The 25,354-nt window shown below is 40.7% G+C and overlaps 1 protein-coding gene across 1 annotated transcript in view; it reads left to right on the top strand.

Annotated features, from left to right (window-relative positions):
• Positions 1–24,271: 24,271 nt before the first annotated feature.
• Positions 24,272–25,354, top strand: part of Pik3r3 (phosphoinositide-3-kinase regulatory subunit 3) — a 76,265-nt gene continuing 75,182 nt past the window's right edge. Inside the window, exon 1 of the mRNA XM_027936930.3 lies at positions 24,272–25,073. Within this exon, the coding sequence (XP_027792731.1) occupies positions 24,968–25,073 (106 nt within the window). The 5' untranslated portion in view covers positions 24,272–24,967. The remainder of the gene's footprint in view (positions 25,074–25,354) is intronic.

Raw genomic sequence — 25,354 nt, 5'->3', positions numbered from 1 at the left:
TCTTCTGATATTTTTGTTATTGTTTGCAACCATTTCAAAATGTAAAAGTCAGGGCTGAGAGTATAGCTCAGCGATAGAATGCTTGTCTAGCATGCAGGAAGCCCCGGGTTCCATTCCTAGCACTAAAAAAAAGATAGAAATCATTCTTAGCTTGTAAATTATACAAAGACAGGTGGTGGGCAAAATTTGACCTTTGGGCTATTATTTTCTGATCTCTGGTTTAGACTAGAGTTTTTCAACCTTAGTACTATTGATAATTTATGTTAAATAATTCCTTGCCATGGAGGGGATATCTTCTTGTAATGTAGGATTTAGTAGCATCTCTGGCCTCTATTTAGTAAATGCTGAGAGAATCCCCTCTCCAAATTGTGACAATCCAAAACCATCACTAGACATTGCCAAATGTCCTTAGGACATTACCCCCAAATAAGAACCACTGGTTTAGACAAATGCATACAGTCATTTAACCACTACCCAAATCAAGATACAAAAGAGTAGTTGGGTGTGGTGGCACATGCCTATATTCCCAATGACTTGGGAGGCTGGAGGCAGGTGTATCACAAGTTCAAAGCCAGACTCAGTAACTTAGAGAGGTCTTAAGCACTTAGTCGACCCTATCTCAAAATAAAAATAAATAATTAGAAAGGGCTGGGGATGTGGCTCTGTGGTTAAATGCCCCTGACTTTAATCCTCATACCAAAAACAAACAAAACCTTACAAAAATATATAAAAGAGTTTTATTACCCGCTAAAAACGTCTCTTGTATTATCTCATTGTCGTCAGTCTCTATCTCCATTCCAATCCCTGACAGTCACCATTTTCTGTTCTTATAGTTTTGCCTTCCCATAATAGTATAAATGTGGAATCATACAGTTCATAGTTTTTTGAGTTTGGCTTCTTTCCCTTAGCATAATGCATCTGGTATTCATTCATGTTGTTAAGTGTGTCAGTAATTAATTCCTTTTTATTTTTGAGGAGTGGTGGATTGTATGGCTATATCACAGTTTATTTATCCATTTACCAATTAAAGGAAATTTGTGTCATTTCCAGTTTTTAATAATTATGAATGATGCTGCTTTAAACAGGTTTTTGTGTGAACATAAATCTTTGTTTTTCTTGGATTTATAGCAATCATATGATAATTGTATGTTTGTTTTTATAATAGACTGCCAAATTGTTTCCCATAGTATATGAGAGTTCCATTTGCTCCACATTCTCACCAGCACTTGATACTGTCAGGCTTTTGTTGTATTTTTTGGGTTTTGATTTTTAAAAATTTGATTGTTCTAATAGGCATTTAGTGGTGTCTCATTGCAGTTGTAATTTGCTTTTCTTTAATGATTAATGGTTTAGACTGTCTTCTTATGTGCCATCTCTATATCTACTCTGGTGAAGTATCCACATCTTTTCCCCATTTTTAATAGAATTGTTTTTTTATTTCCGAGTTCCTTATATATTCTGGATATAAGGGTTTTGTTTTGTTTTTGATACTAATGATTGAATCTAGAAATTCTAGAGGTGTTCTGCCACTGAGCCACATCCCCAGCATTTATTTATTTGCAGTATTGAGAATTGAACCCAGAGCCTCACACATGCTAGATAAGTGTACTACCACTAAGCTATACTCTGGGCCCTTCTTATTTTATTTTTATTTTGAAACAGGGTCTCACTAAATTGCCCAGGTTTGGTTCTACATATGGATCCTTGTATCTGAGCTTCCTGAGTAGCTGAGATTACAGGTATACTGTAATTCAATGGTGGCTTTATTTATCTTTGGTCCTAGGAATGCAAAAGGTAGAGCTTCATGCATGCTAAGCACTCTGTCTACTGTTGAGTTACACCTCCAGTCCCAGAAGTTTTTAGTTTTGATGAAGTCCATTTTTAATTATTTTTCAAAAATTTTCATTATTTACTTATTTTTTTATTTTATTGACACATAATATTTTTACATATTTATGCAGTATGGAAAGATTATTGGCATTGCTTATTATAAGATGTATAATGATCAAATCAGTGTAATTAGCATTTCCATTTTCTCAAATATGTGCTTAGTCACTTCTGAGTGCTGGGAAACTTCAGATTCTTCTAGTTATTTTAAGGTACATCATAGATTGTTGTAGACTATAGTTATCCTACTGGCTATAGAATACCTTTTTGTCATATTTAAGAAAGCTTTTCCTAACTCAAGGTCTTAAAGAATTCTTCATATGTTTTCTTCAAGAAGTTTTATAATTTTTGGTTTTACATTTAGGTCTTTCTTTCTTTCTTTTTTTTTTTTTTTTTTGTGCTGTGCTGGGGGTTGAACTAGAGCCTTGTACTTACTAGGCAAGTGCTTTATCACATTCCTATCCCCCTCTTTTTTTTTTTTTTTACAATTTATTTTGAGATAGGGTCTCTCTAAAGTGCCCAGGCTAGCAATCTTCCTGACTCAGCCTCCCAAGTAGGGTTACAGGTGTGTGCCACTGCACCTGGAAATTTTCATTTATCTTCAACATCATTACTTCCTCCTCCATAATTAACTGAGATGGATTTAAAATGCCTTCTAAATTGGCAAATTTGGGTGGGGTTATAGCTCAGTGGTAGAATACTTGCCTAAAAAGTGTGAGGCCCTGGATTCAATTCCCAGAACTGCAAAAAATAATAATAAAATAAAATTGGCAAATTTTATTTTTTTGGAAATTTTTAGTAAATTAGAAAAATAGCATTGTACCATGAAACAGAACACATATAACTTGAAATATTATATATCCTGTTTCTTCTAAATTTGTTGGAATGAACCTTCTATAGATTAAAGAGCTAATAGTCTATAAAAAGTGTTTTTATAAAATTTTCAAGTATGGGACTAGGGATGTAGCTCAGTGGCAGAGCTCACTCAAGGTCCTGAGTTTGATCTGGGCAATACACACACAATCATCCATACTGAGAAGCATGTTTTTCCTCCAGTGCTGAGGACTGAATCCAGTGTTCTGCAAATGGCTCTACCACTGAGCTGTATCCCAACCTTTCAAGTATAGATAATTCTTTTATTTATTTATTTATTAGTTTTTGGCCGACACAACATCTTTGTTTATATGTGGTGTTGAGGATCGAACCCAGGCCGCACGCATGCCAGGCGAGCTCGCTACCGCTTGAGCCCCATCCCCAGCCCTCAAGTATAGATAATTCTGAACAAATATTCATGTAAATATTTTTTGGCTCATAAACATCATAAATTTATTTTAATTGTGGTTAATAAAACATAAAATTTACTATATTAACCGAAAAGAAAGGAAGGAAGGAAGGAAAGAAGGGAGGGAGGGAGGGAAAGAAAACTGAAACACCATTGCCTTGGGCAAAACTCATAATATTTCTAAATTGCAATTAAAAAGAATAAAGGAATTAAACTAAATGCATTTGGTAAACATTTGTGGGGTAATATTTTAGGCATTGGTTACACAGAAATGTAAACCATCTGACTTCATGGAATTTACTTTCTAGCTGGACATATAGGCAATGAACAAAAAAAGTAAATAAAATTATTTTAGTTGTGATAAGTGCTAGCAAGAAATTAAAATAGAGTACTGGAACAAGATTCGATGTGGAGGGGGCCTCTTTGACTAGCAACATAAGGGAAGGCCTTTTACATTTAGGTCTATGAGGAGGTAACATTTAAGCTGAGACCTGAATGAAAAGGAGGTAGCAGTGATAGTCAAGATTTTGGGGAAAAAAAGCATTCTAGGTAGAGGGATAACAGGCATAAAGGCCCTGAGGCCTCTCTGATCCTGACAGATGAAAGGCCACAGCAGAGGTGAATGGATGGGTGTGTGATGGGGGTAGTTATAAGTAGATGAGAAAAGGATAGTGAGGGGACCTTCGAAATCAGGCTTCTACTTGTCTCTCCTCCTCATCTCCCACCAGTTCTGCCCCTCATATTCTATATTTTAGGCATTCTGAATTTTTTTTTCTATTCTTCAAACAAGCTGGTCTCTTTTAGTCTCACGAGTTTTAGATAGGCTATTCCTTCAAGCTAGAATGGATGGCTGTAACATTTCCTCCTCCTTCCTTTTACTAATAGAGTTTTCATGAATTTTAGACCTATGGATAGAATTTCTCACCCAACCAGGACTACTTGTCTACTTCTGGGCTGGAGTATGACAGGAAAATAAATTTGACTTGTTTGACACACTGAATGTTGAATTTTTTTATTATAACAATTTAGCCTTTACTTTTTTTTTTTCTGCCATGCTAGGGATTGAATCCAGGGCCTCATGAATGCTAGGCATGACCTTTGCTATTGAACTACATTTGGGCTCTTAACTTCTACCCTTACTTCCTCTCATTTGCCTAGTGAATTCTTGTTTTTATCCTTCAAGACCAAATTCCAAGTATTGCTTTTCCCCCCTCTCTAAGGAAGGTTATCTGAGACTGACAGATGACTTTCTCTATGTTCTCATGGTACTTTGCGGGTACAGCTATCATATAGTATGCCATTCAGTCAATGAGCATTGACTGGGAACCCCAATATAAGTCATGCACTGTGGTAAATAAGGGGTTTGTAGTCTACGAGGGAAGAGAGACATGTGATAAAATAACTGTGAAGTAATCATAGTACATTCTCTGTGAGAAATGAGTTGGAGGGGAATACAGACATTCCTCATTCTTCTTCCTTCTCAACTCCCACATTCAATTCTAACAAGATGTCAAGGAATTTATAAATCTTTATAACCCCCCTCTTGGGAAACCAGAACAATGGGGAGGAGAAAAGAAAGAAATCAGGTAGGATGGAGAGAGTATTTAAAAATCACACTACTTTTATGGAGCAGATTCCAGCCCCACTAACAGGAGAAACCAGGTCCAAAAGTGTTGTTCTCCTGAAAGCCAGAATAGGTTGTTGCTTTTGGTCACTATTGGAGACGTGGCAAGCTCTTGGGAGTCATTTGTCACAGAAGCAAAAAAAAAAAAAAAAAGAGTAAGATGACTAGTCATTGAAGAACTTATTCTCAAGTCAAAGCACCCTGGAGATGCTCTTAGAAATAGCTGAGAGAAGCCAGGCGCAGTGATGCATACCTATAATCCCAGCGGCTCAGGAGGCAGAGGCAGGAGAATCTCAAGTTTAAAGCAAGCCTCAGCAGCATCAAGGTGCTAAGTCACTCAGTGAAACCCTGTCTCTAAATAAAAAGTATAAATTAGGGCTGAGGATGTGGCTCAGTGGTCGAGTACCCATGAGTTCAACCTCCAGTACCAAGAAAAAAAAAAGAAGAGAATAAAGAAATATCTGAAAGACGCTGGGCCTGGTGGTGCATGCCTGTAATCCCAGCAACTTGGAAGGCTGAGGCAGGATTGCCAGATTCAAGACTAGCCTCAGTGACTTAGTGAGACCCTAAGAAACTTAGAGAAATTCTGTCTCAAAAAAAAAAAAGGATTTGGAGATGTGGCTCAGTGGTTAAGTGCTGCTGAGTTTCATCCCTTGTACCAGAAAAAGAAAAGGGAAAAAAAGGAATAGCTGGGGGGCTGGGTTGTGGCTCAGTGGTAGAGTGTTGTCTAGCAAGTATGAGGCACTGGGTTCGATTCTCAGCACCACATATAAATAAATAAATAAATAAAATAAAGGTCCTTTGATAACTAAAAAAAAAAAAATTTTTTTTAAATCAGTAACCTGTGGCTGGAGTGTATATCATTGGAACACCATCCTTAGTGTACAAGAGGCTATGGTTTTAATCTCCAGCATCAGGAAAAAAAAGGAATAGCTGAAAGATATTTTGATATTTTGAGGTAGAGTCAATTTCTACAAGTTGGGAAGTAGGTACTCATGCTAGAATAACTTGGGTAAAAAATATTAAACATTCTCATATAGTAGTTAACAGATAAATGAGGCTGAGGACATGTGGCTTGTATTTTGAGAGTTCTATCTGGAATTATTATGATTTTCAGTGGAGAGGTTACTGGGGATTTAATTAGGAGTACTTTATCAAAGAAAAAAAATTGGAGGGGATTCCCAAAAATTCGAAAAGATATCATGGTAGAACCAAACCAAGAACTGAGGAATGGAATGTGACTTAGGATAACATGCTTAGGGTAAGCAGCATACACTAGAGTTTGGAAACCCAGACCCTTTAGAAAATGATGCAGGAATTCTATGTTGTTTGAGAAGGATGATTTTTGAAATCACTCTAAAGACCTAATGATTAAATGTATTATTTCTGACTTCTATATCCTAAAGAGTCCCCTTTTTTATAGCGAAAAAAAAAAAAATCAGTTAAGTTCTGGTTCTACATGCATTTCCTGGCTCTCAATAGACATTCCAAAATAGTGCAGCACATTGTGTTCCACATACAGAACAGCTTAGCCACTTCCTATGGATTCAGTTGTTTCCAGGACTGAATGTCAGAACAGTATTGTAAAATTCCTTCAACTGCAGAGGAAATAAACAGGGTGGAATTTATCTGTCTTGTATAGGTCTATCAGCATGAAAGGGCAAGGGTTTCATGAACCCATGATGCTGTCCAGAGGTTGCTGGGGAAAGTGGTTGGTCATTTGAGAGAGAGAGAGAATTTTTTTAATATTTATTTCTTTTAGTTATTGGCGGACACATCTTTGTTTGTATGTGGTGCTGAGGATCGAACCCGGGCCGCACGCACACCAGGCGAGCGCGCTACCGCTTGAGCCACATCCCCAGCCCCTGGTCATTTGAATTTATCTGGAAATGTTTAATAATTTACATACTCATATTTATTTATTTATTTATTTATTTATTTATTTGTGTGTGTGTGTATGTGTATGCGTGCACACTCACATGTGTATACGGCCAAAATCTTAGAGAAACATGAACAAAGGCTCTTCAATAGAGTGAACATATATTTTGTCTGCCCCAATTTTCTTTAGACACTGTCCTTTCCTGATTCTTAATCTCAATAGCTCTGATGCAGCTACCTAACCTTCTTACTCTACTTCCAGAGATGGCCACATGACCTGTCCAGTTATAACATTCCCTCTTACCAGACTCACTGATTTGTTAGGAGTGAGTGTGTCATCCAAACTAGGCCAATGAGATTCACCTCACAGAATTTTTCTGCAACTGTATGGGCAAAGTTGTGCTCTGGTGGATGAAATTGCTAATTGGGTAGGATGTTAAGCCTGGAGCTGCTGGATCTATCCTTGTCATCACCTTTGGAAACATCAGAAGTAAGGAGAATATGGCTCAGTGGTGGAGCGCCTAGCATGTGTGAGGCACTGGATTCAATCCTCAGCACCACATAAAAAGAAAATAAAATAAATAAAATAAATGTATTGTGTCCCTCTACAACTAAAAAGTATAAATAAAGAAAGAAAAATAAGTAAGGACAACTGAAAAAAGTCTGGTTCTTGTTGATATTGAGCACCTCTATTCACCATTCCTGAAGTGAGAAATGAGACTTAAGCTAGTTTTTAGTCATTTGCAAGTGAAAAGACATCCTATTACAACAGTGATACTGGACCCTATGAGAGAATTGAGCCTGATTTTATTTATTTAATTAATTTTTAAATATATGACAGCAGAATACATTACAATCCATATTACACATATAGAACACGATTTTTCATATCTCTGGTTGTATATAAAGTATATTCATAGCAATTCATGTCTTCATACATGTACTTTGGATAATGATGTCCATCACATTCCACCATCATTTCTAACCCCCTCCCCCTGCCTTTCTCTCCCACCCCTCTGCTCTATCTAGAGTTCTTCTATTCCTCCCATGCTCCCTCTCCCTACCCCACTATGAATCAGCCTCTTGATATGAGAGAAAACATTCAGCATTTGTTTTTTTGGGATTGTTGAGCCTGATTTTATACCTTTACAACTTCTCTAATTTTGCCTGATCTCAGCAAAAGGTGATACATATAATATCACATAGGCATAAGCATAGGCCATAAATGGACCTCAATGATGATGATGATGAAGATGATGGTGATAATGATGATGATGTTTGTGCTAGGAACTGAATCCAGGGCCTCGGGCATGCTAAACATGCACTCTACCACAGAAAACTGGTCCTACTTCATTAATATGGGAAATTAAAAACAATCACAATGGGGCTGGGGTTGTAGCTCAGTGGTAGAGCACTTTCCTAGCACAGGTGAGGCATTGGATTTGATCCTCAGCACCACATTAAAAACAAATAAATAAAATAAAGAATGTTTGAAACATGATATTCCCTTAAAAAAAATCACAATGGGCTGGGGTTGTGGCTCAGTAGTAGAGCACTTGCCTAGCATGTTCGAGGCACTGGTTTTGATTCTCAAAACCACATATAAATAAATAAATAAAATAAAGATCCATCAACATCTTAAAAAAAAAATCACAATGTTTGCTAGGTGCGGAGGAGCACACCTGTAATCCCAGTGGCTCAGGAGGCTGAGACAGGAGGATCTCACAAGTTCAAAGCTAGCCTCAGCAATGGCGAGGTGCTTAGCAACTCAGTGAGACCTTGCATGTAAATAAAATACGAAATAGGGCTGGGGATGTGGCTCAGTGGTTGAGTGTCCCTGAGTTAAATTTTTAGTACCAAAAAAAAAAAAAAAAAGTCACAATGTTCATGAAAAATTCTTCCAGTACTGTAGAATTGTTTAGTGTTCTAACTTGAAGTTATCAGACTGCCAATTCAAAAGCCAGCTTAAAATGTAGAAGGAAGTCAATTCCCTCACTCTCTTGAGCCCTTTTGGGTGTTCAGGTCCCTTGTAACTGTGGTGACATGCTTGGTTCAGGCTTGTTCAAGCAATTGCTGATGTCAATTTTGAGGGCATTGGAGGAAGATACTTTGTTAATCAGGTTTTCATCACTATGACAAATAACTTGAGTATTTGTGGGTATTATTATCTTTTTTTTTTTTTTGTACCAGGGATTGGACTCAGGGGCACTCAACCCCTGAGCCACATCCCCAGCCCTATTTTTTTAAAGTATTTTTAAAAAATATTTAATTTTAGTTTTAGGTGGACACAATATCTTTATTTTATTTTTATGTGGTGCTAAGAATCGAACCCAGTGCCTCACGTATGCTAGGTGAGCGTGCTACCACTTGAGCCACATCCCCAGCCCCCCATCCCTATTTTGTATTTTATTTTTTATTTTTTTTGGTGGTGCTGGGGATTGAACCCAGGGCTTTGTGCATGCAAGGCAAGCACTCTACCAACTGAGCTATATCCCCAGCCCTCCTATTTTGTATTTTATTTAGAGGCAGGGTCTCACTGAATTGCTTAGCAACTCATTTTTGCTGAGATTGGCTTTGAACTTGCGATCCTCCTGACTCAGCCTCCCAAGCCACTGGGATTACAGATGTGCACCACCATGCCCGGCATAACTTGAGATTTAATTTATAAAAATAAAAGTTTTTGGCTGTGGTTGTAGCTAAGTGGTAGAGTGCTTGCCTAGCATGTGTGAGGTACTAGGTTCAATCCTCAGCACCATATAAAAATGAAAAAAAAAAAGAAAACATTGTATCCATCAATAATAATAATAATAATAATAAAAAGTTTATTTTGGTTTGAAGTTTTGGAAGTTCCAGTCCATGATCAATTGATCCCATTGCTTTGTGCCTGTGACAAGGCGGAACATCATGGCAGAAGTGGGCACAGTGGTACACACCTGTAATCCCAGTAGCTCAGGAGGCTGAAGCAGTTGGGTCTCAAAATAAAAATAAAAACATAGCTCAAAGGTAAAACATCCCTGGGTTAAATCTCCAGTATGGGTCCCACTGTCTCCTGCAAAGTTACACACCAAAGACCTGAAGATCTCCTACTTGGCCCCACTTCTTAAAGTTTCCACCACCTCTCAATAGTGCCAGGCTGGAATTAAAAGCTTTAAAACATAGACCGTTAGGGGACTTTGGAATCCAAACTATAGCATATACTATGTTAGAAAAATGAAGAGAAGAATATATTGTTTTTGTTAGCACAAGTCTGTCTGATGGTAAGGTGCAATACTATCAAGAAAACAGAGTTCCTTCCTCAAAAGTGGAAATCACAGGTAATCTAAAAGAGAGGATTTTTCAGGTGTTAAGACTATGCCCTACATGCCCATGTGTTTTCCAGTGTTAGGCTGGTTGGTTTTGGTAACTGACCACTTTATGTCTGCCTTTTTTTTTTTTTTTAAGAGAGAGAGAGGGGGGAGAGAGAGAGAGAGAGAGAGAGAGAGAGAGAAGGAGAGAGAGAGATTTTTTAATATTTATTTTTCAGGTTTTGGTGGACACAACATCATTATTTTATTTTTATGTGGTGCTGAGGATTGAACCCAGCGCCCCACGCATGCCAGGCGAGCGCCACATCCCCAGCCCCCCCCCCCCTTTTTTTAAGAGATAGGGCCTTAGGTTGGGGATATAGCTCAGTTGATAGAGTGCTTGCCTTGCATGCACAAGGCCCTGGGTTCCATCCCCAGCAACACAAAAAAGTAAAAAAAAAAAAAAAAAAAAGAGAGAGAGAGACAGGGCCTTGCTATAGTGTCCAGGCTGTATAGGCCACTGAGAGGCAGTTCTAGCAGGAAGCTGCTACTTATCTTGGAAGCCAAGCTTATGGTGACATTTAACTATATGGTCCAATTTAGATCATTATTTCCTCAACTGAGAGCATGCAATTGGAGAGAGGCATGACTGGCAGGATCCAAACCAAATTTTGTGTGCGCGTGTGTGCATAAGAACACACAGTACCTCAACGAAATACTCAAAGCTTCCCAAGGGAGAGGACCAGAATCTACTCCAAGGGAGACACCTTCAAGGCCTGATTAATGGTGTTATAGAGAAGATTTGACATATTTGGCTGCCTAGCATCTGAACATCCTTTCCATTTTGGAGGACTCCCAAATCAGATGAGAGGCGGGATCCATAAACTCTGATATGATGTTGAGTTGTTTGATGCCAGAAGATGCAAGAATAAAATAAAGTGACATTTTAAATTGAGGGCTACCTATGGAGCCAAAAAGTGGTAATTGGAGGTATAATTAAAATGGGAGAGGAAAGTCACAGTGCTTGACCAATATAATTTAACACTGGTAGTGGAACTCATGACAGAAGCTGCTTCCTTGGTTCTGTCCTATTTGTTAGGCATTAGGGCTAAAAAGAAAGCTCTCTCCCAGGCACTACTCCAGGCTCTTAGGGAAAAGAGAGAGAAAACCAGGACTGTGGTTCACAGTTAAGACAGGAGTCTTGGGGCTGGGGCTGTAGGTCGGTGGTAGAGTGCTTGCCTGGCATACATGAGAGACTGGGTTCAATCCTTACCACCACATAAAAATAAACAAATAAAATAAAGGCATGCTGTCCATCTACAATTACAAAAATAAATAAATAAATAAAATTTAAAAAGGACAGGAGTCTTGGGATTCTTGTGTTTCAAGTAACAGAATCTAGTTGTAACCTACTTACATAAACAATTTACATAAACATTCCCCATTAGACCTAAAAGAAGGGACCCTGCTCTGGGGCCCATGCCTAGAGGGCTTTCCTTGCTTTGGCCCTTCTCTGAGCCTTCTTCTACCCTTATGATGAGGAGTCCATGGGAACTTGTTCACTCACAGCCCTTGCTTCCCTCTTCTAGTGCTTAGTATCTTGAATTTCCTGCCTAAATGACCTCTAGTCAATTTTCAATAACTGCATGGGTCCTTTCCCTGGATCTGTTCTCCTGAGGACAGACAGCATTGTCAGTGTCACCTCCTTTAGACCCAAGGGGTGGTCAAGGGATAGTTATTGGTAAGAGACAAGTGGAAGGAGCTTAGACATATGCACAAAGACCCTTCTTGCAGTGCAGGATGAAACTGGGGTGGGAAGACAAGGGGGGTCAGCTCTCTCAACCCCTTTCCATGTTCTGTATGTTCTATCAGAACCCTATGGATCTTTGAATTCTAATTTTGAGTTTAGCTTTCTAGGTTTGCATGAAGCATATGATGTTTGGCAAGATAGGAGGATTAGTTTTTTTTTTTTTTTAAATTTAGCGGCGTGTGGGCTGGGGATATAGCTCAGTTGGTAGAGTGCTTCCCTCACCTGCATAAGGCCCTGGGTTCCCCAGCACAACAACAACAACAACAAACAAACAAATTAATGGTTTGTTAGATTGATTTAAAACTGTTTTGACACACGATATATGAATTTTCACTTAAACAACTGCCTTGTGCCCTGCAAATGTTTGTGGGTCTGATCTTAGAATAAGAACAAAGGTAGATGTTAGGAGGCTCATGTCTCAGTCTGGTTTGTGTTGCTATACCAAAATACCTGACATTGCATACTTTATAAAGAAAAGAGGCTTTTCCTGGTTCACAGTTTTAGAGGCTGAAAAGTCCAAGTTTGGGCATCTACATATAATGAAGTCCTTATGCTACATCCTAACATGGCAGATGATATCACATGGTGAAAAGCATGTATGAGAGCGGCAATTGAAACATGAGGAAAAGCATGTGCTCAAAAGAGGAAGCAAAAATGTGAGATGAGGAGGACATTCTATTTAACAACTCGATCTAGTGCCTTGAAACCTAACCCACTCCATCAAGAGGGGCATGAATCCTTTCTGAGTGGTGCCTCCATGACCTAATTACCTCCCACTGGGTACCACCTCTTCAGGGTTCCACCACCTCTCCAATCCCAGTTTTTTCTCTCTGTTCCCTGTTCTCTGTGGACCAAGCTTCTAGCTCCTGAATCTTTGGAGAACAATCATATTCAAGCTATAGCAGCTCAGGGAATTGATTTCTGCATGTGTTCTTTTCATTATTTATCCATACTCCCCAGAATTTCCTTCATCTTTCTTTGGCATTTTTTTTTTTTTTTTTTTGTATTCACGATTTAACCAAAGGGTGCTTTACCACTGAGATACATCCCAGTCCTTTTGATTTTTTTATCTTGAGATAGGGTCTTGCCAAGTTGCTAAAGATCTCACTAAATTGCTGAAGCAAACTGGAACTTGCTATCCCTTTTGCCTCAGCCTCCCTAGTTGCTGGGACTGCAGATGTTCACCACAATGCCCAGCCTTCTTTGGTTTCTGAAGACGGGTTTTCTTTGAAATTCAGCCCTCAGGGTGAGCAGTAGTCACACAGCCAACTCCAGAGAATGAGTCTATATTACAGGTTCAACCACTGAAGAGAACAATTCTTGTTTGGGGTACAATTTCTAAATATTTGTGAAAGAAACTCTAATTGACTTGGCCTGGGTTCCATCAACAAGGGCTAGGGGCAAGGTTGCATTCAAATTGATAAGGGAGACTTCAAGGTGAATGGTTCAGAGGTATTAGAAGGTGCCTACTACAATGGGGCAATTGACTCACCAGCCTGGGTCATTTATCCATTCACACCCTCAGGCCTTAAGTAGTGTTCTTGGGGTGCTGATCCAGTCAGTGAGGTCCTGGAAATGAATAAATCACCTGGAGAAGCAAAGGAGGAAAACTGAGGGAAGCATTCTCCATTAGAAAGGTTATGATCTTATTTTTGACCCATTGTTTACAGTGGCAAACATTATTCACCTATTGTGATATTTTCCACCTCCTAAACATCTCTCAAATCTACACAGGACTCTCCATCATTTGCTGACATTGTTGGAACAACAATGTTTTCCAAGTTTGTGCCTTCAACCTACTCTGCAATTTGTGGTGATTCTCAAATGCAAATCTGATCATGCCACTCCTCTACTTAAAACTCTTTCATGCTTCCCAGCATTGCTTGAACATATAGTGTACATTCCTTCTCTTGGTTTACAAGGCTCTTTGAACTTACTTTGTAGCTTCATTTCTCACCACCTTTTACCTTCTTTCAGCATTAGGCCATCCTGCACTGCTTTCAATGCCCTGGAAGAGCTATATGCTCTCTCCTGGACCTTTGCACATGCTTTCTCCCTATCTGACCTGTATTTTATCTGGTCCTGCCAACTAACTAGAAAAGGAACTAGTTTAGCAATGATGAAATTGAATTGTTTCATGGGGTATCCAATGGCCATCTGGATAGATAGGAGATGGGTTAGGACTGGTGTTTTAGAAGGCTGAAGAGGTTGCCATCCAGAGGTCAGATCTGGTGATTAGCTTTCAACTGGAGGAAGACAAGAAAACATGGATGAGTACAGGTTTATAGACTCTGGAGGGGGAAAAAAGGGGTGTTATGCCTGTTGGTCTTTGTGAAGTAAGAGGCAAGGTTATATGTATTGAGGGTGGGAGGTAGTCATTCAAGATGAATGGTGAAAGTTTGGAATGCCAGAGGAAGCAGGTTCAGGAAGCAGAAGTAATTTCAATCATAACCAAAGACCAGCTCAGAGCTAAGGTAGGAAGTTTGGTTTTCCTTTAACTAAGTCCAACTGCCTGAGTGTAAGAGCAGGAGGAACTTCAAACAGTGGTTCATGTTTGTAATCCCAGCTACTTGGAAGGCAGAGATAGGAGGATTTCTAATTTGAGAATTGTCTGGGCAATTTAGTGAGACCCTGTCTCAAAACAAAAATTAAAATGAGCTGGGGCCAGTTATGGAGGTTCATGCCTGTAATGCCACTGGCTCATGAGGCTGAGACAGGATAGGAAGTTCAAAACCAGCCTCAGCAATTTAGCAAGGTCCTATGCAACTTAGTGAGACTATACCTCAAAATAAAAAATAAAAAGGGCTGGGGATGTGGCTCAGTGATTAAGCATTCCTGGTACCAATTCCCAGTACACCCCTTCTTGCAAAAAAAAAAAAAAAAAAAAGGCTGGGGATGCAGTGTCATGATAAAGCATCTATAGGTTCAATCCCCACTAGTAAGTCGGGGTGGGGCATGAGGAGGAAGCCAAAGGAGATTGTGGTTTTGATCTGGCTTTGTCAGGGTGACTTCTTTTGGAAGAACCTGAGGAAGATACAGTTGAAGGTGTTAGGAGAAAATGGTTAAAGGACCCACCTTGGGGTTAGGATTGTGGTTCCTAGGATTAGAGCCAGTCAAAGACAAAATTTCATCAATTTGAGCACTATATTTAAAATGACTTCAATCATTTCTTGGAAGGAAATTATAACCTCTCTACATCTTGACATTAAAATGCCCCCCCTGCCCCACGCACTCGCACCAAACTGGGGCTCAAACCCATGGTTTTGCATGTGCTAGGCATGTATTCTATTACTGAACTATACCCCAGCCCTAAATGTCACTTTTTAAAAATTAAATTATGATGGTTGTATTAGTTTTCTAAGATTGCAAGTATTATCTCAACTAGGTGGCTTAAGACAATAAAAATTCATTCTTTGATAATTTTGGAGGGCAGAAGTCCCAAATCAAGAGGTTGGTAGGATTGGTTTCTTCTGGAGACTTTGAGGAAGAATTGGCTTTGATTTGTTCTAGTTTTTGGTGATTGCATGTAATTCTTGGTGTTCTCTGGCTTGTAGGTGAAGGGCTTCAATCTCTGCCACTTCTTCAAATCTTCAAATTGCCTTCTATCTGTGTCTGTCTCAAGTCTTCCTCTGTGTTTCTCTTATAAAGAGCCTGTCATTGGATCTAGAGTCTACCTTAAATCCAGAATGATCTCATCTCAAGATCTTTAATTATAGCTGCAAAAATCCCTTTTCCAAATGAGGTCATATGTAGAGCTTTCAGGGATTTGAACTTTTTTGGGGGGGGCATTATTCCACACACTGAAGTGGTTTAGGTGAAAATAATTTCCTTCAATCTCCATTTTTGGCCAAAAAGTAAAAAAATAAATAAAATAAAATAAAGAAAGATAGGAAGGGTAGTCCATGATAGAGTTAAGATTTCAGATAAAGGGCTGGGGATGAGGCTCAAGTGGTAGCATACTCGCCTAGCATGTGTAAGGCACTGGGTTCGATTCTCAGCACCACATAAAAATAAAAAAATAAATATTAAAAAAAATTTCAGATAAAGCAACTCATAGGTATGATAGATATTGTCTGGTTCTTGTTTGTGGGTCCTGGTAGAACCCAGGAGAAGCTCTAACCACAAAACCCATTCTATCAGGGTAGGATACTGAGCTAGACTCCTCCATTGTCTTAGAAAAGAAGACTCTATCTAAAGAACAAGTTTCAGTTGTCATTAGGGAATACAGCCAGAAGTCAATGCTGCAAGAACCAAATCAGCAAGGAGTGTGAGGTTAATATTCAGCAGTCAAGGAAGTCAGGAAGAGGCTAAGAAACAGAGAAAGGCTGTTGGAGAGGAAAGATAGGGAGGATAAACAAAGGGTACCATCTTGCTCTGATCTTATGGCCTCAGGGAGAGTTAGTAAGTTTGAAAGCACTGGAGTCAGTGAAACTGCTTTTTCTGTCTTGCTAAATGGTGGGCTCATCCAAGGCAGAAATAAGTGTTTTACTGAGTACTTGGCACAAGTACTCTGGCCCATTGTGGGTGGAGCTTAGTTGAACTGAACTAAAAGAGCTTGTAATTTTGGACTGTTTTCCCCTTCACCATTAACATTTAATAAATCTACTTTAAGAGCAATAATTATATTACATATTTGATATATGTGATGACTAACTACATTTCTTTTTTTATAATATGAAATATATTGCTTTTGAACATATGCTCCCAGTACCTTTGGTGCCTTAGCTCTAAAATAATATTGAATTTCTCACATTGGCACTGAAAGGGGAGAAACAGGATCTAGAACAAAGTTTGGGAAAAATAAGGATCTTCATTGAGTGCCTCTTTTGCAAGAAGCATAAGATGAACAAGGTAGTTTCTACCCTTGAATTAAAAGTAAGTCATCTGAGCTGGGCGTGGCAGCACATACCTGTAATCCCAGTGGCCCTCGAGGCTGAGATAGGAGGATCACAAGTTCAAAGCCAGCCTCAGCAAAATCAAGGTGCTAAGCAACTCAGTGAGACCCAGTCTCTAAAATAAAATATAAAATAGGACTGGGGATGTGGCTCAGGGGTCAAGTGCCCCTGAGTTCAATCCCTGGTACCGAAGGGTGGATAAAAAAGGCAAGTCATTTGAAGCCAGAGGATTACAAGTTCAAGGTCAGCTTTGGCAACTTAGTGAGACCCTGTTTGCCACCTCCTCCTCCAAAAAAAAAAAAAAAAAAAGAAAAAGAAGAAAAAAAAATCACTGCAATGTATCATTTTTCAGTCAAATCTTCACATCTAAAGACATAGATGACCAGGCCTTTTATAATCCATATTGAATTTCTCACATTGGCACTGAAAGGGGAGAAACAGAAACAAACAGAAATAAAAGAAAACTTATATTTTTCTTACTTGACAAAGAAATAAGTGGATCCACTTTGTTTCAGGCCCTATGCTAGGCACAGATGATTTGAGGTCATGCTTTCTACCCACAAGAGTGATGGGAGGAGTGCTGGGGTTGTGGCTCAGTGGTAGAGTGCTTGCCTAGCATGTGTGAGGCACTGGGTTTGATCCTCAGCACCACATTAAAAAATATAAATAAAATAAAGCTATTATGTCCATTTACAACTAAAAATATTTTTTTTTAAAAAAAAAGAGTGATGGGAGGAAGAACTAGGACAGACACTTTAACACATAGTGTGCAGAGGGTTGTGGAGAGGACAGCACAGGGACAGTCTGGTCATTAGATCCTAGAAATTCCACCATTTTCCCAGATTTCAAGGATGATGCCCCTGCAGAGGTGTTTTATGAGACTGAAGGATTTTTGTTTCAATAATACATTATAAAAATGATTTCTAAAGGATGTTTGAAATTTTATTGTTCATTGCAAAGAAAGTTTTGTTTTTTTTTTTTTTTTTTAAAAAAAACAAGATTGTCCAGGAAGTGAACTGGACTGATTTTACCCTTTAACAGTGAAATATAAAGTGGATTTTAGATTTGAGACCTATGAAATTACAGGGTGATTACTACTGTACATCTAGAAAGGAGGCACAAACTACAAATTGTTCAGAACTATTGAAATAGTGACCCCAGGAAGTGAGCATACTTGAAAGCCCTATATGGTGTTACATTTCAGAAATGAGCTGGGCTGGAAAATGAAACCAGTTTCTCTTTTTGCTGCTGAGTTTTCCTGAATTCCCTACAAACTGCTTGGAATTTTGCAAACAACTCACAGCTGATAAAATAAAAGGGCAGCCGAACTGAGTGTCTGTGAAGACCCTAGAGGCAGCCAGTAGGAGGAGAAGGTCACTATCTGCCCCTCATGGTTTCTGTAACCAAAGAACTATACAATTTTTTGGTTTTCTTTTTGTCCTTTTAAATGGGGAGTCAGCTGAGAACCTACAGAAAGGCTTACTAGGATAACCTGAACTTACACTGCTCCAGAGCCTTCTTGGAGAGTTTACTTGTAACTTTTGTTTATTCACTCAAAGAACATGCCCAGCCATTTACTTTGTGCCAGGCTCCATGCCGAGGGCACACCTTCGACCTATAAGGAATTCTAAGAGTGGAGGGAGGAAGACAAGCAAGGGCTACTTTAACACATAGTATGCCAAGGGCTGTGCAGAACTTAGTACAGGGGGACCCATGTGAGCAAAGTTTGTGAGATCAGATTCAAAGAAGTAGGTGTTTGCCACTTTATATTGTAGTGTGTTGTGTGGAGAAGTTTACTACTGTTCTGAGAACTGGAAGTATCTCAGTAGAGCTAGTTCTTAAGAAAGAACTATATGAAGAGACTTGACAGGTAGGCAGGGGCTAGATTATCAAAGACCTGGATATGAAACTAAGAGACTTAAACATTATCTTGAGGGCAAGAAGAATTACCTCAGGGTTTAAGTAAGTGAGTGACATGTTCAGATTTTTTTTTTGGTTCTGGGCACTCTACCACTGATCTACATCTCTAGGCCTTTCTTTATTTTGTAACAGGGTTTTTTTTGTTTTTTTTTTTTTTAGTTGTAGTTGGACACAATAGCTTTATTTTATTTTTCTGTGGTGCTGAGGATTGACCCCAGGGCCTCACACGAGCTAGGCGAGTGCTCCACCACTGAGCCAAAACCCACAATTCCAGCCAAGTTTTTTTTTTTTTGTGTGTGTGTGTGTGGTGCTGAGGATTGAACCCATGGCTTTATGCATGCAAGGCAAGCACTCTACCAACTGAGCTATAGCCTCAGCCTTATTTTGGAACAATTTTGAAGTTAGTCATATAGAATGGGAAAACAGAAATAAAAAGACTTGTTTATAAGTTTGGGAAAGCCCAAATGTTACCTCCTCTAGGAAGCATCTTCTTACCTGCATCTGGGCCTAGATCATCATTGTCTTTGGGGTTCCCAGAGCACTTTGCCAATTTTTCTACCACATGCCTATTTTATTTCTTTGTTGATGGGTCGGTCCTCTATGGATTCTGGACTCAAGGTTACAGATTTTGTTTTACTCATTTTTGAATCCCCAGTGTCTGGAAGCATTAGTAAATACTTGTCAACTGAATGAAGGGGAGAGGGAAACTGTGTGATGTCACATGAAAGGCAATGCACCTGCAATGGAACATGGGGCTCTAGTCTTGGCTCTTTAACTAAGTGGCTGCATGACTTTGAACAATTCCTCTCACTACTCTGGGTCTCAATTTCCTCCTCTGTAAAATGAGAATAAAAATGCAACCCTCTTCCTTCTCAGGGTTATGGAGATTAAAAGAGCTAACAGAGCTCACCAGCTGTCTGCCCTATTTGTGCCCTGCCCACCTGAAACAGCCTGGACTATTGTTCCTGTCATTTGGATCTTATTTGCTCTCCTGGTAAGAGCCAAGCTGAAATCTGTTGCCTTGTCAGAGGGGAAGTTTGAAGCTGTGACACACAGGTCAACCAGGTGGCCCCTGTGTTTTTGGAAGGGCAGACAGGCTAGAGAGAAAGACCTGCTCTGTGACACCCTAAAGCTGAAGAAGAACACAAAGTGGGGAGACTGAGGCAGGACAATTCTACATCATGTGCTGATGGATCTAAGGAAGCCCTCAGAAATTGTCCCTAAGCCAAGGAATTTAGCAGGATCTGAAGGAATGCCACTTTTATGAAGTCTACCCACTCAATGTCATTATTTGTCATTATTTCACAGTGATTTGGGCTGATATGATTAATTCTATCATGAATAATGAAGTGTTAGAAAAGATGAGGATTGGGATATAGGTAAAAGGCAGAGAGCTTGCCCAGCAAGTGGAAGCCCTGGGTTTTTGATCCCCAGCAGCACTACAAACAAAACAAAAGCTGGGCATGCCTGTAATCCCAGTGGCCTGGGAGGCTAAGGCAGGCAGGAGGACTGTAATTTCAAAGGCAGCCTCAGTAACTCAGTGAGACCCTAAGCAATTTAGTGAGACCCTGTCTCAAAAAAAAAAAAAAAAAAAAAAAAACCCCGAATAAGAAGAGGAAAAATGAGGAGAGATAAGAAATGACAATGCCAAATAAAAGGATTGTTGTTCAGAAAAACAGAAAATCATGATTTTGATACTTCTGTCTCAAGAGGTTAATATCAATTCCCAGGTGAAATGTCTTTCAGAAGACCCACTGACTTTGCTCTTTTTACACGATAAAGGCAGACCTTTCCATTAAAACTTGTTATATCCATGATTTACAGGGAACATGGCTGGGGAGTACTTGAAATTAGCAACTGATAATTTGTAGTGTTTTCTGGAGTCCCACTTGTTTAGTTTATTTGGCTGTATAGGTTTGGACCTTACACAAGATAAGTGGTCAAGAGAAGATGATGAGAGAAGGAAAAAACAAAAGAGGTGGAGGAATTTCTTCTTAAGGGTTAAAGTCAGATCTGGTATTAAAACTAGGGACCTCAGTGGGGGAAAAGTACATTTTTATTTTGCAAGGCTTTAAAAAAAATATTGTGTGCTCAGATGGCACCTTTAATCACGAAGAACTTCTGGCTGAGTTCCAAGCTGATTTTGCTGGCAAAGAGAACTCTGAGATCATATCCTATATTCAGAACACAGAAGAAATATTTCATCCATCTCTGAAATAAAGAGGGGGAAATGGAGCATATTTGAACAGTTTCATAACAAAACCAGACTGGGGTGAAAAATGAAGGACATCTTATTCATTTGGACTTACAGAAAAGTACTACTCTAAATACTTAAGTGGCGATTTTTTTTCATTCTCAGAGTGTTTCAAAATAAAGTAGCTTGCATAAATCAGAAGACACTCTCCTATTTCACATATATAAATGAAGGCAGACAAATTTTGTGATTTATCTTAGATGACTAAATTGAAAAAAGAAAGGAGAGAGGCAAAGAGGGGGAAAAAAAAGCAACTCCCAAAGTAGCAGGTTGTGACCCAGAAGTTTGAGCTCTTAGAGCTGAATTTAATCCACACCCAGGCCAAATATAATTCTCCAGCATGGAAGTGGTCCAGAACACTGGAGCTAATATTTTCTGTGTTTGCCAAAAAGCCTTAGGCAGTTTGGTGACAAGTATTCAGAAGTTTACTTCTGTTTCTCAACTGAAACTAAGACCCTAGATTCAACCCCCAGTACCCACCCCGCCCCTAAACACACAAAAGAGGAGGAAAGTGAGCATCATCTGACAGGCAGTTTCTACCATGGCAGAGCACTGTTCAAACTTTTCTGAAGGAACTGTACTTCCCCTTAATTGATCATGGCTTCATGCATCATTACTTTTTGGAGGTTTCCTATTCAAAAATCTATTTAAATTGGAGAGTTGGGTTATACAATTTTATATTGACAAGTGACAAGATCAAATCACAGCTTTATTCCATGTGCCAATCTTTTAAAAAAATATTTATATTTAAGTTGTAGTTGGACACAGCACCTTTATTTCATTTACTTTTATGTGGTGCTGAGGATGGAACCCAGGGCCTCACACGTGCTAGGTGAGTGCTCTACCACAGAGCCACAACCCCAGCCCTCCATGTGTCAATCTTGAGCATTTGATTATATACTGTGTTATTCCTTCATTCTATCCCCCAAAGTGTTAGGTGTGGGAAAGGACTAGGTGATTGCTCTGCATATTAGAAGTTGGAACCTTACCACTAATTGATGAAAAACAGTCCAGGCAAAAAGCTGCTGTGGAAATCTGAAAGTCATTATCTTTTCCACACTTAGTCTTTTCACCCTTATTTTGTTTGGGAATGTACCAAAAAAATTTTTAAAAAATAATAAAATAAAAACAAAAAACATAAAAACCTCAACTTGTCCTTAACTGATTGTTCTGCTTGTAAGGTATCAAATGTGAGTTACCCTCTGCCCCCACCATAATGGGGATTGAATGTAGGGGCTTAGCTCAAACACTGAGCTACATCCTCAGTCATTTTTATTTTTTGACACAGGGTCTCTCTAAGTTACCCAGGATGGCCTTGAACTTGAGACACTCCTGTCTCAGCCTCCCCAGTTGCTGGGATTATAGGTGTGTGCCAGTGCACCTGGTTCCCCAGCCCTCAATTTTTTTTTTTTTTTTTCCATTTGAGGCAAGGACTCACTAAGCTCCAGGATGGCCTCAAACTTGAGATCCTTCTGCCTCAACCTCAGGCATCACTGGGTTTACAGTAGAGTGTTACAAATATGAGTACTTCTGGCTCTCAGATATGGTGAAGTAGAAGCTGCTGGGAAGCCAGCCACAAATTACAGTTGACCTTCCAGCATCTTCTACCTGAAGGAATGGTTCTGAGATTAAAATTAATGAGCTCTGCCCCAAAGTTGATCTGGCTTCTGAATAGCCTTTTTTTCAGAAATGTAAAGAACAATACTGGTGTTTTCTTAGTTTAACCCTGTTCATCCACACTTAGCATCTTTTTGTCCCTTTACTCTATACTCAGTACGTACACATTTTGTCTGTCTGCTCTCAGGAACTGTCTCAATTCAGGGCGCCTTTAAGGAAAGCAGGATTACTTTAGGAAGTATAGGGTGAAACATGGCAACTTTTCTATGGGCGAATCAATATAGCAGAGCAGCTGAGGGTAGGAGGTTTTGCTAGGGCTTAAATCAGGTTGTCAACTCAAATACAATGGGCTTTGTTACTTCTGTACAAAGAGGAAATGGAGCAGTTTTTGGCCTCCTCAGAGCAGGATGGCAATCCAGGCACAAATCTACTTTTAGCTATTCAGTGTTCCCCAGCAAGTTAATTAGCTGTTTCTGAAATGCATGGAAAGATTCAGCATTTTCATACGGAAGCCGATCTCACAGCTTTAGGGGAGGGACTGGGTGAGTGAGGAAGAGGGTCTATCAGGGAAACAGAATAGAACCCTTTTGGCAAGACATTACAACACCTGTGATTATCTCAGAAATCTCATACGCACTGTAATTCCAAGATATTTTTTTTCCTGGCTTGATCACTCAAACTAGAGGACTTGCTGAGACGTCCCACTATTTCTTTCAAGTGTGGGGAGTTACCTCTGGGTTCAAAAGTCCTTAGGTGGGAAGCGCAGATGAACTGAGGAAATGCCTCCCAAAGAAATGCTTAACTGCTCAAAATGACACTGCGTTGAAGTAGCGGCAGGGAAAGCTTCAGGGGGCCATGGGCACATCCTCTCGCTGAGAGGGATCGGTCTTGCAAGTGGGTTTGGCGACCTTTCCTTTATTTGACAAGTTGTCACGGGGACTGGGGGGAGGGCAGTCCCAGCATGGGGATGAGGTCTCTGCCTGGAGACCTCCGAAGGACCAGACAAGCGCACACCCCGCCAAGTGACAGTAAGAGCCCCTCTACCTCCGCTCCCCTCCCCAGTGGCCAGTCTCTGGGCAGAGGTGTCGCGCGCCAGCCGGTCCTCCCCCTCCTCTCGCCGGGCGAACCGAGGCTCAGCGGGAGCCCCGCCTGTCTCCGGGCAGCTTGAGCTCCCGAGCGCTCGCTCAGCCTGTCAGTAACCGTCGTTTGCGCTTTCTTTCTTTTTTTTTTCCCCCTTCTTTTCTTCCCCCCTTCTGCCTTTGTCCCGCTTAGTAACTGGAGTCTGACCAATCGCTGCGACACCGGCCGGCGCCGGCTGTCTTCTGATTGGCCCGCTTGGGGCGCGCAGTCGTCTCCCGCTCCTCTGCCGGAGCAAGGCAGACAAAAGACGCAGGCTCCAGGCTCCGGCAACCGGGATCAGCCAATCACCGCCCATTTTACCTTGTTCCCTTCCCTCCCCCTTCCCTCACCCTCCCGGCTGGGCTGGCATGCTCCCGGCACTGACTCCTGGCGAGCGGCCAGCGCCCGGACTGTACCATTTTGATTGAGGCTGTGGTGGAGAGAGGATGCTGGTTGAGGAGCCAAGCCCTAGAGAGCGGCAGGGAGAGTTGAAAGCCGAGGTGGAGGACCGCTGCTTCAACACTTTCTAAGGCACTTGACAGTTCTTGTACGCCGAGGCGTGATAGACTGGAAGGGGCAGTGGTGATACTGGCTGTTCCCCCTATTCCGCGAGATTGGGTGGCGCCTCGGCAGGGGGTGTGGGGGCGGGGGAGGATGTCCCCTCCGCGCCGTTAAAATGAAACTCTAGTGGCTGGAATCAGGGCCGAGCGTCAGGGTAGCCGGCACTGGCGGGTTTGCTCACACCCCGGCTGGAGCGCCCAGCCGAGCCGTGCTCTCTGGACTCTCTGACCGGTCCTCGTTCCAAAGCTGCTGCAGCTTCGGTTCCGAGCCCCACGGGAACGGAACCCGAATCCTGGCCCTAGAGGGAATCGCTCTCTGGAGACCACTGGGACCCCGAAACTTGAACGCAATTCCCAGTCTCTTTTTTTAAATTTTTTTTTTTATGCCTTTCTTTGTCATTCCCCAGCTTTCTCGCAACTCGTTTTTTTCCCCCCTTTTAATTCTTCCTTCAGAGGACACAAAAGTGTCTTCCGAGGATAGATTTGGAGGCAGCGGGAGCTTTTCTCTTTGGAGAGCGATTGTGTAGAAAGGATTTTTGGGAAGCCGCTTTTTTAACACCTCTACCCTCTTCCGCACAAGCCTCTCTGTAGCACTTTTGAGGAGAAAAGCCCATAGCTTGAAAGTTCAGGGGGGCATTTTTCTGGGTGCTGTGGGAGAGACGAGGAGGACCCTGTCCTCGTCCTGGTACTACCTGGACTTTTACCAGCCATTGGAAACCTCGAAGTACATTTCCGTGCGGAACTTTTGCAGATATGTATTTTTAGATTTTTAAATATCAGACCAAAAAGTATATATGCTTTCTATACGTTTCCTGACGACCTACCCCTGACAGCGCGATGTACAATACGGTGTGGAGTATGGACCGCGATGACGCAGACTGGAGGGAGGTGATGATGCCCTATTCGACAGAACTGATATTTTATATTGAAATGGATCCTCCAGGTACTTGAGGAGGGGGAAGCATCTTGGGATGGGTCTGATTTGTGTTTAACAAGACCTTGGTAATATTTTCAGGGCAGAAGTATTCTGGGGTGCGCTAGGTTCGGGATGAAGGGCAGATTTGCAGTTAGAGTTGCTATAAAACTGCTTCTGGTTTACACATTTAAAGTTTGAGGTTAGGACCCTGATCCTATTGTCCTGCGAAGGTGGGGGTGGGGGATAGAGTGGGGGTGGGAGGAAAGACTACTTTCTATTTTTGCCACTGAGGGTCGTTCAGGTTTTTG

Source organism: Marmota flaviventris, chromosome 10 (genome assembly GCF_047511675.1).
Source record: "Marmota flaviventris isolate mMarFla1 chromosome 10, mMarFla1.hap1, whole genome shotgun sequence".
Lineage (NCBI taxonomy): Eukaryota > Metazoa > Chordata > Mammalia > Rodentia > Sciuridae > Marmota > Marmota flaviventris.
Note: the sequence above shows the minus strand (reverse complement) of the source record. Positions and strands in the feature narration are given on the sequence as shown.